The 18,347-nt window shown below is 43.6% G+C and overlaps 1 protein-coding gene across 1 annotated transcript in view; it reads left to right on the forward strand.

Annotated features, from left to right (window-relative positions):
- Positions 1-1,982: 1,982 nt before the first annotated feature.
- RAPGEF5 (Rap guanine nucleotide exchange factor 5) overlaps positions 1,983-18,347 on the forward strand; it is a gene marked incomplete at both ends in the record, with an annotated part of 148,551 nt that continues 132,186 nt past the window's right edge. Inside the window, one exon of the mRNA XM_079538593.1 lies at positions 1,983-2,171. Within this exon, the coding sequence (XP_079394719.1) occupies positions 1,983-2,171 (189 nt within the window). The remainder of the gene's footprint in view (positions 2,172-18,347) is intronic.

Consider the following 18,347-nt stretch of genomic DNA (forward strand, 5'->3'; position numbering starts at 1 on the left):
AGCAATAGGTCTCATGTGATGGGCCATAGCAGGCAGGTAAAATGGCTGAAAATGTTTTACAGTTACCTTTCAGATGGATTAGTTCCCTGCTTCAGCTCATGCTATGGCCAGTGCCTGTTGGCACTAGCAGGAAAGAGGTGGCAGCAGCATGTGGCTGCACAGACCCTGCCCTTTCAGCAGGACCTGGCTCAGCGCTTTGCGCTGCTTGCGAAGTCGCACGCACAGGATGCAACAGAGCTCTTTAATGACAGATGGCTGCTGAAAGGAGTACTTCTGCTTTCCCTCACTTGCAGGTTGCTGCTTGCCTCGATCCTGCAGCTGTGTGGTCACAAGGTGGATCAATTCAGCTCTGGACGATGGAAAACTCATTATTTTTTCTGAAGTGTAATTTTTCCAGCAGATTGACCAGCTGGCTGGAGTCAGATGGGTACCAGGTTCAGCACAAGCTGACGGGCTGCAGGCAGGATCATATTTTTGCAGTGGTCTGCTGTCAGGTCCGTGAAGGTGAAAAGGAGGGATGCCATTGATTGACTGATTGATTAGATGAGAGTTAATGGCCTCAGATTGCACCAGAGGAGATTCAGGTTGGATATTAGTAATTGTTTTTTTCCCCTGAAAGAGTGGCGATGACTGCCCCAGCAAAGTGATGGGCTCATCGTCCGCAGATGTGTTCAAGAACTCTGTAGATGTGGCACTGAGGGATGCTGTTTAGTGAGCATGGTGGGGACGGGTTGCATGGTTGGACTGGATAATCTTAGAGGTCTTTTTGAACCTTAATATTTCTATCATTCTATAATTCCAAGAAAGTCCAGACTACTGCTGCTGTATCCATGCAACGCACAACTCCGTGTCACACTGCTTTTAAAAGGGGCCATTCTGTGCCTCTGCCCAGACATATCTGCCACTCCCCTTCCAGTATGGATACCTCCTGAGATCCCAGCTGAGTTGGCTTAGGAAGAACAAGTGACAAAAAATATTCTATATTCTAAAACACAGAAAAATATTCTATTCTATTCTATTCTGTTCTATTCCATCCCATCCCATCCCATCTTTTCATCTTTTTTTTTTTTTTTTTTTGGTGGCCAGCTCCCTGTGGGGTTGGTTGGCTGGTGGTGCTGGTCCCTGAGACTCTGTCCTCATGGTTGGGTCAGGAAGACAGCTTTCCACAATTTTTCTGTGAGATTGCCTTGACTATAATTTCACTTACTGAGACATTTAGAAACTGGTGAATCTAACCTGGAGGAACAGGTCAGCCTTATTTGTGGCTGCGTGGCAGATGATGTACGTAAGGAGAATCCCATCTCACATTAGTGTCTCTGAACTGCGAGGTAAGACTGGAGCCCAGCAGAAAGGAAGGAAACACCTGTGCCACTGAGATGGTCGATGCAGACTCCGAAGGTGAAATAAAGCCCCCGGAATGCAAGGTACCATGTTCCAGATAAATGCCTTAGGCAGAAGAACGCTTCTTTTCGCTCTACTCAAGCAGTAAATCAATCAGTTTCTGGCAGCGAGGGCTCCCTGCTCAGCTCCTCTAGGAAGCACCAGGATGCCTGGGAGCCGGCCGCCCACCTGAGACGAGCCGCCCGGCTCCTCCGGCAGCGCGCTGAGCCCGGGACACGGCGGGGCAGAGCCTCACCTCTCGCAGCCCTCCCTCCGACCCCCGGCAGCCTCCAGCCGCGGCCGGCCCCGAGCGCAAAGGAGTTAACCGGACTTTCTGCCGCTTCCCGCCCGCGCCTCCTCCGCCCTGCCATTACCTGCGCACCGCCGCTGCCGGAGCGGCGGCGCGGGGCGGGGGCAGCTCGGCGGCGGGCGGGCAAGGTGGCGGGCGGCGGGGCTTCCTGCGCCTGCCGGGGCCGCCCGCCCGGCGGGGCCTCGGTGCGCGGGGGCCGTGGGTGGGCGCGGGGCCGGGGCGCCGCGGGGGGAAGGCGGGCGGAGCGGGCGGGCGGGCGTGCGCGCGCGGCGGAGCGCGGCCGGGATGCGGCATGGCTGTGGGCTCCGCGAAGATGCCGCCGCCGTGTGAGGGCGCGGAGCCGGCCCGCAGCTGGAGCCCCGGCGGCGGAGCCCACGAACCGCCGCCGGTGCAGCTGCGGCAGAAGCTGCGAGAGCTGCCGGCGCTGCTGCGGAGCGGGCTGACGCTGCGGAGGAAGAGCGCGGCCGCCGCCGGGCAGCGGGTGAGTGCGCTGGCAGCCCGCGGGCAGCGGCCGCCGCGGCGGGGATCGGGCGGGCGGGCGGGCGGGGCGGTGCCCGGAGCGGGGCAGCGGGGAGGCGGGCGGCCCCCGGGAGGAGGTGCCCGCGGGGCGACCCTCGGCGAGCATCGAGCAGCGCCGTGGGTGGGCGCCGGCCGTGCCCTGGGCTCCGTGCTCGGCCCTCCTCGTCCTCTCTGCGGGCACGCTTGGGGACCGGAGCCGTGAAGTTCAGCGCGGCCTCGAGCTCTTGAAGCCGGAGCGAGCGGCTTCGTGGCGCCGTCCGCGTCTCCGACGGAGAGTGAGGCTGTGGGGCGGGGAAGCCTGCAGAGATCCCTGCCGTGACACTCTGGGCTCGGGGATGGCTCATAGCACGGCCTCAGTAGACCGGCTTGGCGCGTTCAGCGCCCTGGCAGTGCACGGCGTGGCCTCCACGTCTGGGAGCCGCCACGAGAAGCTCTCACTCCTTCTTGGAGCTGTGTGTGGGGGGCACTGCTGCCAAGTCACAGAAAATTCACTGACAGGCCAAACCTGGCCTCAGCCCCGTCATCCCACAGCCAAAATGAGGGGGCTGGCTTCGTCCGTGCAGGAAATGGGGTGAGCTGCTGTGTGGCTGCGATGCGTTGACCCACAGCTCTGTGCTCAGTGTGTGTCTGTACCCAGGTCAGTGTTGTGGTGCTCTACCCATGTGAGTACACACACGAGGATATTGTGAGATATAGCAGAGTGAATTTCAAGGGAAACTTCCTGCTTTGTTGTTAGAAGATACACACGTGAGGAAGATAAGTAGGGTTAAGATAGCACACAGTTTATGGCAAAATGGCTATTTGTGAGTGGTGTTTTGATTCAGAGCCCTGTTTGAGAGTAAGGTTTTTTCTGAAGTGAGTCTGACATGCAGAATAAAGACCAGTCTGTGTGGAGGTTACCGATGATTTTTATTGCTGAGGTTAAATTGTAATCCACCTAGCAACTGCCCATCCAAGGCAGGGCTAAGGGGATTTAGTCCGTTGTCAATGGCCAAGCCTCCTTTGCCTTAGCAGAGTGTTCATGACAGGTATCCATCTTCTAGTGAAGATAAGACATTTTCTGGATTCTGAAATGAATTTGATTTATTCCACCTCTAAAGCACACTGGAGGAAGAGCGGGCTGAGCCTCCTGTGAGGAGGCAAAGAGCATCTCAGGACAGCTGTCTGGCTCATTTGGAGTATGTCTAAATGCAGTTTTGGTATAGGTGATTCACGGCACTTCAGCGACGTGCTGTGCAAAGCAGGCTCAGGTCCATCATTGTGGTTGTTCTTCATTGGTATTGAAAGCATTTAATAAACATAATAAGGGCAGATGTGGCTCAATGTGCTCGATGGTGATCAGCTGACGGCTGGACAAGGTGACCTTAGAGGTCTTTTCCAACCCTAATGATTGTATGATTCTACTGTGAGTACTTACTATGTAAATATTTGGAGTTGGCGAGTTCACGCCCTGGTGAGAACGCAGGGTGGCTTCTAGGTCACACAGTTCCTTGATAGTCTTTGCTGAAGTCTTGGTCCTATCTTGCTTCCTGACAGCTGAGGCTCTGCCCATACGAGCAGATGTGCCGTGTTTTGCACAGAGAGAGAAAAAGATTCAGTGCTGTTTTCATCTGTGGTCTTGCATCATGGTGGTATACTCTGTGCTTTGTCTTGCAGAGTTATTCTTGACCTGTCCACCTAGGCAGGGAGATGGCTGGAGAGAGGCTATGAGCTGGTCAGGAGCCAACCCAGCAGCTCTAGGGCCAGTGGCAATGCTATGTGGAGATGCCGTGCCAGTGACTTAGCGCTGTGTGAGGAGGGGACTGCCTGCTCTGCCACCTCCTGGTCTGCAGGGTTCTGCCTTTCCCCACGATCCAGCTGGAATTCCTGCAGCTGTCTGCTGAGGTGTCCTAGTGTATACTTTTAAACATGGCTATCACATTGAAAAAGCCTTAAAATATGATTATGGAAAGGTTGGTTAAAACAAATATGAAACAAAGATCTCTCAATTCCAGCTTAACAATGTATTTCAGGTGAATCCAAATTCAGTGTTTGGTGCCATTTGCTTATGAAATCACCATTTCCCCCTCCTTCAAAATTTCAGTCTGAACTTAGTCTCCAGTGACTTTTTCTTTGTGCTTTTTTGTTTGTTCAAACACCAAGCTGGGAGCTTTATTTGTCCAGCTGGTTTCACCAGGAATGTTGCTCACAGAGGTGCACTGTTTTCAAGTAAGTGCTGACCAGCTGAAATTCCAGTTTGTTTAATTTCCTATAAAAATATGATGACCCCCTGAGCAGGAGGTTCTGCCTCTCATGCTGACTTGCTGAGGGACAGCCTGTGGTGCAGTTTGCTTCCTCATCTATAAAACAAGGATAATCTATGTGCGCATGCTTAGAGGGTATGGATAATAAAATATAATGGAAATATTAAGGGATGCTATAATTATTGTAAGGATGCACGTCACTGCATGCTGTTAGAATACTTCCTGTGGTGTAGGAAAGCATTGAGTAGTATACAAAAAATGGAATAAATTTTGCAAACCAATGTGGGGTGGAATGCGTTTTTTTAAATCAGTTTGGGCCATGACCCTTGACATCAGACTGTTTGACAGTTTGTGTCCAGAGATGGAGATAATTGGAAAACGTAATAAAAAACGGAGATGAAATAAGTTGAGCATACTGCTTTCTGTCCAGTGAACCCAAAGACCAGGATACCAGTGGGAATTTTGGCTTTCTGTATAAGGGCACAGCTGATTTTTAATACATGTGAAGAACACAGAGATGCAAAAGCACCTTGTCAGAAGGTTGCAGCAATCACCCTGCTTGCACTTTCCTGTTTGGTGGGTCCAGGTAAATAGCAATACACTGCACTACTCCCATCATTTAGATAAGGCTCTAATCCCTCTGCTGGGAGGCCCAATGCTTTTTTAGAGCTCCTGAACTTTGAACTGGATGTTGGCGTTGTCGCTGACGGTGGATTTCCTTCTGTTTGGTCTAAGGGCAGGTCTAGCACAGATGTCTGCGGTGGCTGTGGAGGTTTGGCTGCAGAGTTGAGGGATGGATGGGCTTTATTCCTCTTCCTCTGCTTGGTGCTTTGTTCCTGCCAGATAAAACAGTGGAAAATGATCCAGCCTTTTGCGGTGCTGGTTTTATTTTATTTACTTACTTATTTATTTATTGTCTTTAGGAGGGTGGGTGGATTTAGCTTGGTTCCTTGATGGGGGCAGTATGCATGTCGCAGCCCAGTAGGGCTCATGCAGGAGCAGAGGAGGGATGCATTTCATTGGCTCAGTGTGCCTTGTGCAGCTGTTCCCCTTGTGCGTGCTTTCTCACAACCTTTGCAGAGTAGGAGCCTTCTGTTTTTCCAGTTTGCCTCCTTGAAGCTTGTGTTAGGTATACAGTCAATAGGCATGAGTATTTAAGCTATTAACTAGTTTTGCTGTCCTCTCTGGCTATAGTGTTAACTATTTGTGAGGATAGTCGTTGCTCCTGGTCGCAATAGTGTTGTTGGAAAATATTTTGAGGGTCAACAGAGCTACTTGGATACTCTGTTGCTCTGATGTTGTAGATACGTAGAAATCTTCACCATGGTTCAGGCCTTCAACCTTGCTTGGTTGATGAGATACCATGACTGTCTTCTCTTCTGAGATTCTGTAATGACTTCTGTGAGGTTCCCAATGGTCTTCAGCCAGTCAGATGTTTTCAGATGCTCTTACACCAAGAGAACCTGTCTCTGTTTGGGTGATAACTGCTGTGCGTAAATCAGAACGTCAACTGATGGTAAGGTTACAGGTTGAAAATAGGAGTTAGGTTATGAAGGCTGGGAGTTTATATGAGTTCAGAGGAGACTGGGGAAATTCATGGAAGGGAAATTTATTGAACACAGATAATAGATAATCCTCATCAGGCTGGAAAGTTCCTGAGCTGAAAATAATTGGAGGGTTGGAGGGTATTAGAGAGATCTGTCATATATTCTGGCACTGGCAGCTGTTGTGCTATTGCAGAGAACTCGTCTTTGGCAGGGAGAAAAGTCAAATAATATGCAATCTGTTTTAATTAAATGAAGCATCCTAACCCCTCTTAGCCTACATTTTGGTAAACTTTTATCCATCTCTCATAAGAAGCTTTCAGTTGCTTACCTCATTCAAGTTACTTTCCTCGAATCAGTTCGTGCCAGGACTGGAGGAGCCATTAGTGTTGTAAATGAGGTTTCTCCAGGACACTAGAAATTTCCTGTTGGAAATACTCAGAATTTCCCATACTTCTTTTCATGGCTAAAGTACGTTGGTGGTTCATAGATACCTTTTGATTGAGCCAGGCATATAGGTCTGCCTCATACCCAGTCTGACAACTGACATTTACAGCAGTCTATATTCTTCTTCATCTTGCTGCTGCTGGAGTGACCTTGTATCTCAGGCTGCTGCTTTACATCCTTCTCCTTATATTCCAGTCCTCAGAGTCACCACATCTTCCAGTATGCCATTCTGTTTACATTTGTTTCAACATCTCCTGTTTTGCATCGTCAACACATTTCACTAGCACATTTATTCTTGTTTGATGGATGTTAATGAGAGGAGTAGAAAAAAAAAATTAGGAGAACAATTACTCTGATACCTATATTTGTATGTGCTACAGAGGATTTACCTTTGGAGTTTTTCCTGCGTTAAACAGATGTGGTGTTGTTGCGCATGTACACTATACTGATTGAAATCAGGGCACAGGAAGACTGGATTGTGTCAGTGAATCGAAAGTTTTACTGTCACAGCTATTATTGAAGTGGGCTGATTGATATTGGTGACATTTTACTTTAAAGCCTGCCACTGGGGCTCTACTTAGAACTTAATACCTTGATCATTTTGGCAATTATTATGGGACTAAAAATAGGTTTGGTAAGTAGTCTTGAATTTTTCCTATTGTAATCAGGCTTATTATTCCTGCTAAATGTATTTGATTAAGATAATTGTCTTTAACAGTATCTTTAGCTTGTCAGGGCTGTGAGTGGTGACACATGAAATGTTGAGTAATGAGTAAAATAACTTAGCGACAGTGACCATGGTAGCTGACAGGGAATTGCAGTGTCTCTTGTGTTTTTTTTTGCATAATGATTTGTTTCATAGTCAGTGTTCAGTGAATTACTAAGTTGAGAATACTTCTTAATTAGCCCATGTGTTACTACATCTGAGGAATTATGCCTGCGTTTGATTAATTACAGCTGAAGGGGGCCTAAGGCAAACCCACCCCTCTGCCCCTCCAAGTGACTCGGGAAGCTCTGCAGAACCCCCAGTCATTGTTGTGCCCAAGGCTGGAGTTAGTCTGCTTGCCAAATGGTGCCCACAGCCTGTGGCTACTCTAGTACTGTAGGAGCAGCTGGCAGTGCCTGGGCTGGCATCTCTGCTGCTTTCTGGTGCTCCTGGGTAGGTGCAAGTGCTGCAGTCTGTGCACAGGGAAGAGGTGCCATCGTGTGGCTTCCATTCATGGGAGAACACACAACATGTCTTCTTGTTGCAGAAAATGCATGAGCTTGCTCCAGGCTATAAGGTAGGTTCTGAGTTTCCTTTTTTTTTTTTTTTTTTTTTTTTTTTTTTTGGCTGGAGCATATCCTGATAAGTCCCTCTCTCATCCATAATCAACTGCTAGAAGTCATCTTTAACCCCTGTGCTTTGCTGCAAATTGAGCTCGGATTTGAACTCATGAGCTTGAGATTTTACCCATTTTTTAAAGTGCTTTAAGTGCTGCTTTTTGTGTATTTTTGCATTAAGAATAGAATTATCAGTTAGAGACTGATTAAAATATGAGTCAGTCCTGCATGTTTTTTTATTTCTGGCTTAACAAAGGTATCCCTACTTTCACTTTTGGTTCTGCTCCTGTTTCTGTAGGACACGGCCTTCAGAACCTTGGGTGGGGTGCTGTGGTGTGTGGCTTGGAAATCCATCAAGGAAATCTATGTATCAAATAAGATCAGCTCCACCGAAGTTAAAAGGAAATACTTGCAACCTAAATACTTGTATCTAAATACTCGCAAATGCACCTTGAGGAGAAGGCTTGATTTACTTGTGAGCTGATGGTGTTTCCTTAGTCAGAACTAAACCACTTTGAAGAGTGGTATTCTTTAATTTCCTTGGTTGCAAACCTGCATCATTGGTTAATTCACACTAGATTTCCCAGATGCTGAGGTGAATGAACAAGCACTGCGCTGTACAATTATGACAAACTGTGTTAAGGTTTGTATTCAACTGCTGCTACTCATACAGCCCTAGTGGTTTGAATGCCTTTCTGTACTGAGAGGAAATAACAAAACAAGCTGTGCATTTTTATGCTAATGAAAATGCTGAAAATAAGAGGTGATAGCTTTTTAAAAGGAAAAAAATAGGAAAGCAGAATATGGTATCTTTTTAACATAACTCACGGAAAGCCATTGCAATAGGACAGACGTTTTATCCTTAATATATAATTAAAGTAATATTTCACATACTGGAAAGGAAGTTGCTTGTTATTTATGAAATCTGTGAGCCTTAGACTAAAGATTCTGTGTCTTTAAGATGGTTTATGTTTTCCTTTTGTGTTCATTACAGGTTTCTCTGTGAGAACTAGGTTTAAACCTGGCCACTAAAAAGTGGAATATTTACTTCTGCAGAGAGGAGAGCAGCCCCACAGAAAGAGATCTGGGCAGAGATTCTGCCTGATGGCAAGTTGAACATGAGCCAGCAGTGTGCCCTGGCAGTCCGAAGGGCAAACTGTAACCTGGGGTGCCCCAGGCCCAGCACTGCCACCTGACGAGGGGAGGGATTGTCCTGCTCTGCTCTGTGCTGTGTGGCCTTACATCCAGCACTGGGTGCAATCTAGGAAGGACACAAAACTATTAGAGCGGGTCTAAAGGGGGATATGGGGATGGTGAAGGTTCTTGAGGGCCAGATGTATGAAGAGGGGCTCATACGTCGTAGGGGCTTGCATTCATGTTTGGATAATGACCCCTAGCACTGGTCAAGGCTCAGTTTGGAGCTGCAGTACAGCACAGAAAACAGTATGCCTTCTAACCTTGGGCAGTGTGAGAGTGCCCTGCTCTGTAGCCCCCATGCTGTCTTAGGTCACTCACAGCATTGCTCTGATGAAGGTGGCAGGCTGCAATTCTTTGTGCACAAATTCAGAAACCTCACTTTCCCTGAGTCTTGCATGTCACTTAGGGATCATATGTATGGATCAATTTCAGTGGAGTATTTCGTGTTTTTAGTATTGGCTGCATAAATATTATATATGTGACACCTTTTGATTTAAACTTTTCCATTGCAGCTGTGGTTTTGCCAAGAGTTTAAGGATACAAATGAAGTCACTGAAGCTCTCAAGTTAAAAGCCATGGGGGCAGGTTCTGAATATTTTCTTCCTTAAGTTCCCAATGTAAAGGGCAGTGTTTATTCATAATTGTCACTGTATCTTTTATCTCAGTTAACTTACGATTTGACTTGGGTTAGGCTGACCTTCAAGATGATCTATTTCCGGCTATTGTATTAAGCTGGGGTCAATTATTAATATTAAAATTCTACAGTATAATTTCTGTTTTAATGAATTCCTCTTCACAAGATGTTGTCCTGGAGAGAAGATGGCTTGCTAGCATACTAAAAGTCAGTATAGTTTCTGTAGTGTGAAAATAGTTTGCTAACTTAGGAGAAAACTCTTCAGTCTATATAAATATGTCCCAGTAGAGCTGTATTCAGAGCTCTTGAGGAGAGGCTGTCCTGTTTTGAGAGTGCTCTTTGTCTTCCTTTCATCAAAGGGAGCTGCCTTTCTATTCTTGCTTCCTGAACCTCATACCAAAGCCCATGCTTCATTGAGAGATGTGGACTGGAGAAGTAAGAAAACAAAAATTTCAGAGGCCAGTGGTCTTGTTGCTTCATTATAGAATCAGTTCTGATCTGACTATGTGTGCTCTTCATCTGCTGGGAGCTCTTCCTGCTGCTGGTCCTTTTCAGCATCTTTGCAGATTGCTTGTTAAAGTCATTACTAAGACCATGGAACAAGCAGCACCAAAGAGAAAGGTGGTTGTCTGCAAAGATGACACTGCCCAAGATGTACATGGCAAACCAGGCCCTTCCACTGGATGGATTATAGTGTGCAGATCAGTCCTGAGGAGCAGTCAACAAGTGGAAGTACTGCATTTTTTGAATTAAAAACAAACAACAGAAAATTGAGGTCCAGACCACTTGTGAGCCTCAATAATTTATTATGTATTTGTGGGAGGTTAGGGAGAGAGGGCAGGTGGTTGAGCTTTACTTGTTTATTTTTTTTAAGATGATAAGCATTTAACTGTGGTTTTCCGGGCCAAGTTCTGACTTAGATAGTTACTAAATGATTCCAAAACACTTTGTGATTTCAGTTGGATGTGCTAATCACTTACTGTCATGGACTGCTACTATATGCTGTTAAGCAGATGCTCCGCTTCATCCCAAAGGTGAATGTACTTCACTGATGCATAAATTGATTTTTTAAATATGGAAAGTAGGGAGAAAAACAATATGCATGCATGGCTGGCTACGCAATTTGCAGAGCTGTTGTTTGTGTACTGGCTTACTGAAGGAATGAGCTAGAGAAATCTGTTAAATCTGATCTGGATCCCTGCTCATGCACAGCCCAGCATTTCATTGCATTTCTGCACTGCCTGAAGCCCTTGTCAGTGACAGCAAATCTGGGGAGTGTGGGTTGCCAGTCTGTTGCTGAATCTGTCCTCTGGGATGAACCGAGGCTCACAGCGTCTGTGAAGGAAGGCCAAGTACATGGGACATGCCAGTCTGAAGTGAACAAAAGCAGAGTCCAGCTGTTAGCTGCCAAAGTATAAAGGTATGGGCACAGCATACCCCCTGCTTTCCAGTATGTTTCAGCTAGATCCTGCTAGATGTATCATAAAAACTTATAAAATGTAAGCAGAATTTGACTTCTGTTCAAAGAGAAAGAATGAAACTATCAGGTCCAGAAATGAAACTCAGATACTTTGAAAAACTTACAGCATACAAACATTTGTAAAGATGCTTTTCTCATCTCAAAGATTTTTTACAGGTGATGAAAAGACCCTCTTTCTTTCTAACTTGGTATCCAGTGAGTGGGTAGAACTGGTCGGCCTGTTAGAGCATAGTCATTTGTAAGCATTATCTTTGACAGCAATTGCTGGAACAAAACACATAAAATGCACAAATAATAGTGGCAATTAAATGAGTACATCTATTTATATTTTTATTACATTCAGCAGATATTTAATTTCTTGTTTTATCTCGTTAAACGGACAGTTCCCAAACAAATGAATTTCAGATTTGTTTTACCAAAGCTATTTATTTAATTTTGCCTTTTACTTCACTTGAGTGAAAGGTTGCAAATCAATAGGTCTCTTAGGTTGCCAGGATATGCATTAGGACTGGTGAGCCACCAAGCTCAGTAGCAGCAATGTGATGCTTTTGTTTTTTTTTTTTTTTCATTGAGATATCTGTTTTCACTTAATACAATGTGTGAATAAACTAAGAATTTATCTGAAATCCTGCTAAGAAGTCCCTATGAGTTGATTATTTGCAATTCAGTGTGGCAATAAATATTTACATTACACTGGTAGAAGTTTTATGTTTAAAAAAAAAAATAATAATCTGATTATTTCAAAGGAAGCAGTGCAGACAGAAAACATTGTAGTGGATTAAGATGTTGGTTCATCTGGTCACATATGTCCACAGATTTTAAGGTTAATTTGACAGATAACGATAACTGCAAATAAAAGTTTCTTATTCTCTCAAGAAAACTGATAACATTGGGCAAATGCTATGTAGTCTGCCTTATACACGGTCTTTTTCTAGATTCAAATAGCTGGACATACCTTATATTCTGACGCTTACAGGTAGTTACGGCTGTTCATGCTTTTCATACAGAAATCCAGCCTTTCAATGAACTGTCTGGTATTTTGGCTTCAGGCTTATGTTGGAACTTGCACTTGTGGATCTTTGTTATGACGTTTGATGATAGTGACATTACAGTGGAAGGAACAGTGTTTTGTTTTCCTGTGTTTATGAAAACGTTTATTTTTTATCAGTTTCAAATATTCTACCTTTCATTTCAGTGACTGTTTCGTCCATTTATTCCTATCAGGAAACTCCTGTCTTCTGTACAGTCTATTCTTAAGTATTCTTTTTTACAGAAATCATTTAAAGCAATAAGTCTCTCTATATGACTCTTTCCATCTGTGGAAAGTCCCTTTCTCAGGGCTGTTTTTGTTACCTGGTGTATTGGAAATGCTGACTCACAGCTTGAGCCAGTGACTGAGCACCTAGTAGGAAGGCAGGGCCAACTCAGGAGAGCTCAGGTGCAAGCAATGCACCTAAGTGACTGGAAGCTCTGGAGCCAGGATCCATCCCTTCCCAGACCTCATTTAAGGGTTGGCAGTGGAGGTGAGGATCTCATCTGGAGATCCTTGCCTACTTGAGGACCGTACAGGCCTTCTGAAGGTAAACAGCTTCTTTATTTTTGTGCCTACTGCTGTTGTGTTTGAGCTCATCCCTGCTTCCTGCAGCTTTAGTCTTGCTGCCCTGCTGTCACTGTTGCACTTGCCTTTGCGTTACACCTAGTTTTGAGCTTTGTCTGCTTTGGCAATGTCCCTTTAAGCACGGAATGGCTTGTGCTGAATGTAATCCAGATGAGACTACACTGCTGAGTTCTACACATCATACACTTTCCTCCCTTTCTCCATTGTGTGCTTTTCATCTAAACCATTTGCTATCTTTTTAGAGGTTTTGGTGGCATAGATTAGTTTTTGCCGATCTTTAGGTTTTCACAGGTGTTCACATTGCTTTCTTTATATTAAAAGAGTTGATTTTAAACCAGATAAGATGTCAGCATTCTGTTCCTTCTGCTGGTCATTGCTTTGTATTTCATGTTGAAGATAATTTAATATGGAGCTATCTACACATACCTTGACTAGATCCATCTGAACTTGTTTATAGACTTCTGATTTTTGACTGACTAAAATAAGCAAAACTTGCTTATCATGCTACTATGTTATATTAAACAGCATTCAGCTGAAGATGTAATACTGAGGTGCCTTCACATTTTTCTATTCAGAAAGAAAACAGATTGCTTAATCCTGTACTTGTCCTTCATTAGTTAGCTATTGCTTGATCAGTTACAGTATTTGTCTCATCAGAAAAGACTGCTGTTGTTTCTTCAGGGGAATGTTACACACCAAGATGAGCCTACGATCTCTACTGGAGGTATAGCGATGAAGTATATATTGCAGTGTAGATGGTCTCTGAGCGTGCAAGAAAACCAGCTAATTTCATGCCAGTCTTTACCAATATACCAATATATGTCAAAGATTCTGTTGTTCTTGTAAACAAAAAACAGAAAATAATCCCATTCTCTCCCCAGTCCTTTAACCTCTCCCAAAAAGAGTGGTAATGGGTGGTGAAACTCCTGTGAAATGTGCTCACAACTGATTGGAAGGCACTGTGAAGAGTGGTAACTAGCAACTTTGTCCAATAATCATTGAGCAATATCCTACAAGTGTGTTTTGATTCTGCTAACATCAGTATTTTCTTTAAAAGCTACAGTGATGGAATAGAGAGTATGCTTATTAAGAGTTAGATGCCCATCTAATGAACAAAGAATGAATGGGGAGGAGAGGAAGAAAGTGTTTTGTTCTTCGTTTTTTATCCTTGGCAACTCTGGGGCAAAACTGTTGTTCTGAGCAAAGCTATCTAACTGAAATCAGTGACAAAGACTTCTGAAGAACATTGCATTACAGACTGTTCTCTAAACTTGTAAACTTATCTAATAAGATTGTAGGTACAAAGTGTTTCAGCAGTAGACTGTTGCATTTAAGCATAAAATATAGCTAGCAGAGCTATATTGGTGTTAAATAAAAGTTGTGTTCTTAGTAAACTCTTTAAAAACCCATTTATTGCGGTTGTAGAAAAGGACTTATTCAGTTGCTAATTAACAGCAAAATGTGTTACAGGAAAATTTATGGCAAGAGAATGGGAGTGGATAAGGAAACATAAAACTAATTTCAGAGAAGCTGCCTAGAGGCAATAATAAGTGCTCTTCAGAGACTGGAGGCAAAAAACCACCTTGTGGCACTGAAAGAGCTAGGGGTACAGTTTATGAGACTTCCAAAACTAGAAATTTGTTTCATTTTTTAAAATTATTTATCTTGAATTAAGGATAAAAACAGACTGGCTCTTTGTCCATTATTGTAGCATTTTCTGATGTTATCTGACTTTTAGGAACAAAGCTAAATGCTGAGGGTCTGTGAGTCATTTTCTCTTCAGCCTGGGCCAACTAACTCCAGTTTCAGTATGTGTATGCTTCTTTCTATGTAACATGACTTTTTCCCTCCCAAGTTAGTCATTTTTATCTCTTGGCACAAGCATAGCAGTTGAAAACATCAACAAGCGTGAGGTATGTGAAAAACATGCAATTGGGCCTCCCATGTAATCTTCCAAACCCAGAGCCCTGTTGCCATTACTTTGTTGTTGATGAACCCACCTGATCTTTTGATTGTATCTTGTTTGATGGAGTAGGGACGTGAATTCCAAAGCAAAATTTTGCTAATCAGAAATGATGTCTGAGACCCTCTGCAGCTGTCTTCTCTGGTGCCTTGAAAAGACTGACAAAACATACTAGATTAAGCGTAGCAAATTCATACTGAAGTCACACCAGAGACGTATTAGTCTTGTCTTTTGAAAATAGGGTGAGAGGGAGAGTGTCCTGATGAGGTGCACACAGCATGAGGATGATGATAACATCTGGTCTGTAGGGTTAACCATATGCTTCCCAAATAACTGTATTTCTCATCCCTGTTCTCTTCGTTCTTCCTGTGTCTCCACATCAGAATTGTCTGTCTCTGTACTCAGGTATCAAGAAGGTGCTTAAACTGTTTCACTAGTTTAATTTAATAATTGAATGGTGACTAAAAAGATACGCTACTGGCTTGCTTCAAACTGGTGAAGCCCTTGTTGATACTGAGACAACAACTGATTTGAAGCCATGTCTAAAAAGGTAGTGTGTGAAAGGATAGAGAAGTGAGCAAACTGATTGGGGTGAAAATTACACTGTTTTGTGAACTGTTTTTGAGAAACGGATATCTCAAAATCTTCCAGCAAGTCTTTCGCGGAGCATCCAGGCTGGCCCAAGCTGGTTTGTTGAAGTGATTCTGGAAGATAGCTAGGATGTCACTGGCATCTTGGTTTTTGTTAGTGTTTGTAGAAACTTTGGTGGAGTATCTCTGCTAGTGTCTGATAGATCAATAGCTGTAGTGGGGAAAGCATCAGTGTATAACTGTTTTGGATCATTCTGCTTCCTCAATTTTAGTCTAAATTCTCTAATAAGCTAGCATTTTTTGTGAACACATTGCTTGGAGCAACTTGTAAATATAGCTCCGCAGCATCTTCCTTCTCTCCCACCTCCTATTTTGCATAGGTTGGAAAATGTTTTCTGTCTTGAAATGATATTAGTTAATAGCTTTTCAGTGTGGGTGGGCTGGTAACCAGGTTACAGTGGGCAACTGGAAGGAGGATAACAGCATATTGAAGTGATCAGTGTTGCAAGCATTGGCTATGATGCAGAATATTAAAGATGAGGAAGGTTAATTCTTGTTGCCTCAACACCTAAAAGGTGTGGTCAGCCTTTTAGCTCAGACTTTAATTTCTAGTGGACAATGCATCTCTTTAGGGATTTTACAATTTTAAGATTCTGATTTGTTTCTTTATCCAACTATCTGAAAGGGGATTGAAGCAAAGATGGCATTGGTCTCTTCTCTCTGATGTCAAGTGATAGGATGTGAAGAAATGGTCTTAATTTGTGCTGGGGAGGTTTACAGCAGGTATCAGGAAGAATTTCTCAGAGAGTGTAGTCATGCACCAGAACAGGCTGCCCAGGGAAGTGGTGGAGTCTCCATACTTGGAAATAATTAAGAGACGCATAGATGTGGCACTGAGGGATGTGGTTTAGTGGTGAGACTCAGTAGGTCAGGTTGATGGCTGGACTTGATGATATTAAGATTCATTTCCAATGTAAATGATTCCATGATTTTCTGACTCAGTCCGGTGAAGCAGAAGAAGGTGGCTCAGTTTGGAGTTGCTGTTTCATGTGTGTATGTATACGGGGGTCCGGAAAGGAACAGTGATGAGTGTGGTAGGGCATGGTGGATGCTGGACCAAGTAGCACAGGGAATGATTGAGCTACTGCTTAGGCTGATGGTCAGAAGCTCTTCAGATATGCTTTTCCTTGCACTGTCTGCCAGGACTGTCTTTCCTCCGGTGGTGGAAATGTGATTCTGTAGAAAGGTGTTAATGTGTGCATTCCTTCCTCTGATAGTGCTACAGTGCCAGCAGACTGGTGTGCTGGCTCTTTGAGGTTGTACTGTTCAGGATATGTTCAGCTACTCTGGCTATGAGTAACGCAGAGCTTATTCCACTTTTGTTTCATACGTAATGGTTTACACAATTAATAAACGTGCTTAAATCCAGGTTATGTTTCACTTCTCTCTTATGTATTCTAATAAGTAGAATTGCTTTAAAAATAGATGTACTGCTACCACTGGTAACTTTACTGGAAGGATGGGATATTTCTCTGAGCTGTTATTTCAGGTTCTGCATATGTAGGCTCTGGTTACTACCTCATGTCTGTTTTGAAACAGCCTTAAATTGGTGATCCGCAGCTTTCAAGGCAAGAGGCTTCTGTTTAAAAACAAGAGCATATCATCAATTGAGCAGGAAGGTTGCTTAATAAAGTTTCGTTGGACTATGCCAGGTACCATTAAGTTTTATCATAATCTTCTGGTACGTACTTTCTGGATTGTCCCCATATCTGGCTGTTATCTGGTGTGTTCCATGGTGAGATATGTAACTCCCAAACAGTTTTTCCACAAAAGCAATCTTTGCCACTCCTGGTATAGTGAGATTGTATTGAAATTATAGGGAATGCAACCTCTGTGTCAAGACACATCTGATGCCAGTATGTATGCTCAAATTCATGACATACAATTCACCTCAAGTTCCTGCACCAATATCATATTCTGGACTTTTTTGCCCCGCTACATAGATGTTATTTAATGCTAATTTAGACTGTAGTACATTTTTTTACTTTTTTTTCCATATGCATTGGAATATGGGAATAAGATTGACTAGGACATACACGTCATATGGTGGAACTTCTGTTGGGATGCAGAACTAGATAATAGTTGCAAATGCAGTTAAAGGTTAATTAATTCAGATCATTTAATCAGATTTAAAAATAGAAACATCTTTTAATCCACTATCTTTCAGACTGTTTTTTTCCTAATTAAGAAACAGTCTTTCTTTGTAAAGGAAAAACAAAGGTGCCTTTATATACGTTTAAAGGATTCCTAATATATATAAGAAATGAACTAAAGAGAAAGAAACTCTGCTCATAACAGGTCTTGTTTTGCCAGAGTTGTTGTAGGAGCTTGGGAATCATCAGATTTAATAACCTAATGTGGAAAGAGAGACTCTTTCCAGAGTGGGACCAGGAAGGAAGACTGGAAGGAAAGAAGATCTAATTTATTTATTTATTTGAGAGTAGGCTTTGTGAAATAATTCATATGTACTGTCTCCTGAATGGGTTTCGTGCAGTGCAGTTGAATACTTCCTTTTCCTTTGAGTGTGACTTCATTACAGAAAGCGTTAATTTTTATAAGCTACTATGTTGAGTTGCGACTTTTTTTTAGCTTGGTTGAACGCCTGTGTTCTGTAAGCCTAATATGAGGTGCAGGATCACCTGCCCAGGTGTTGTCTGTCTGGCCCATGCTGTGTAGGAAGTAAACAGTGAATGCAGTGTACTTACAGTGTTCTTCATTGAAGAGCCCTTGTAAGTCTGTAAGCCTTGTATTTTCAAATGTCTCTTGTTGGAGTGAGGCCTTGCCCTTCAATAGTGAACACTGAACAGGAAAATCTTCATGGTGCTGACTCCCTGTTACCAGCTGGAAAATGTGAGATGATAAAGAAAACACTAGCCCTCACACAGAGTGGGCTGACTTACACAGCAGGACTTTTATTTTGAGACTTAGTTGGGCATTACAGAGAATAAATTCAGAATAACAAAACAAAAAGTAGGTCACTCTGAAACCAATGCCTCCTATTTATTTCCATGGAAACAACAACAGATACAAAGAGCACAG

Source organism: Tetrao urogallus (assembly GCF_951394365.1).
Source record: "Tetrao urogallus genome assembly, chromosome: 7".
Taxonomy (NCBI): domain Eukaryota; kingdom Metazoa; phylum Chordata; class Aves; order Galliformes; family Phasianidae; genus Tetrao; species Tetrao urogallus.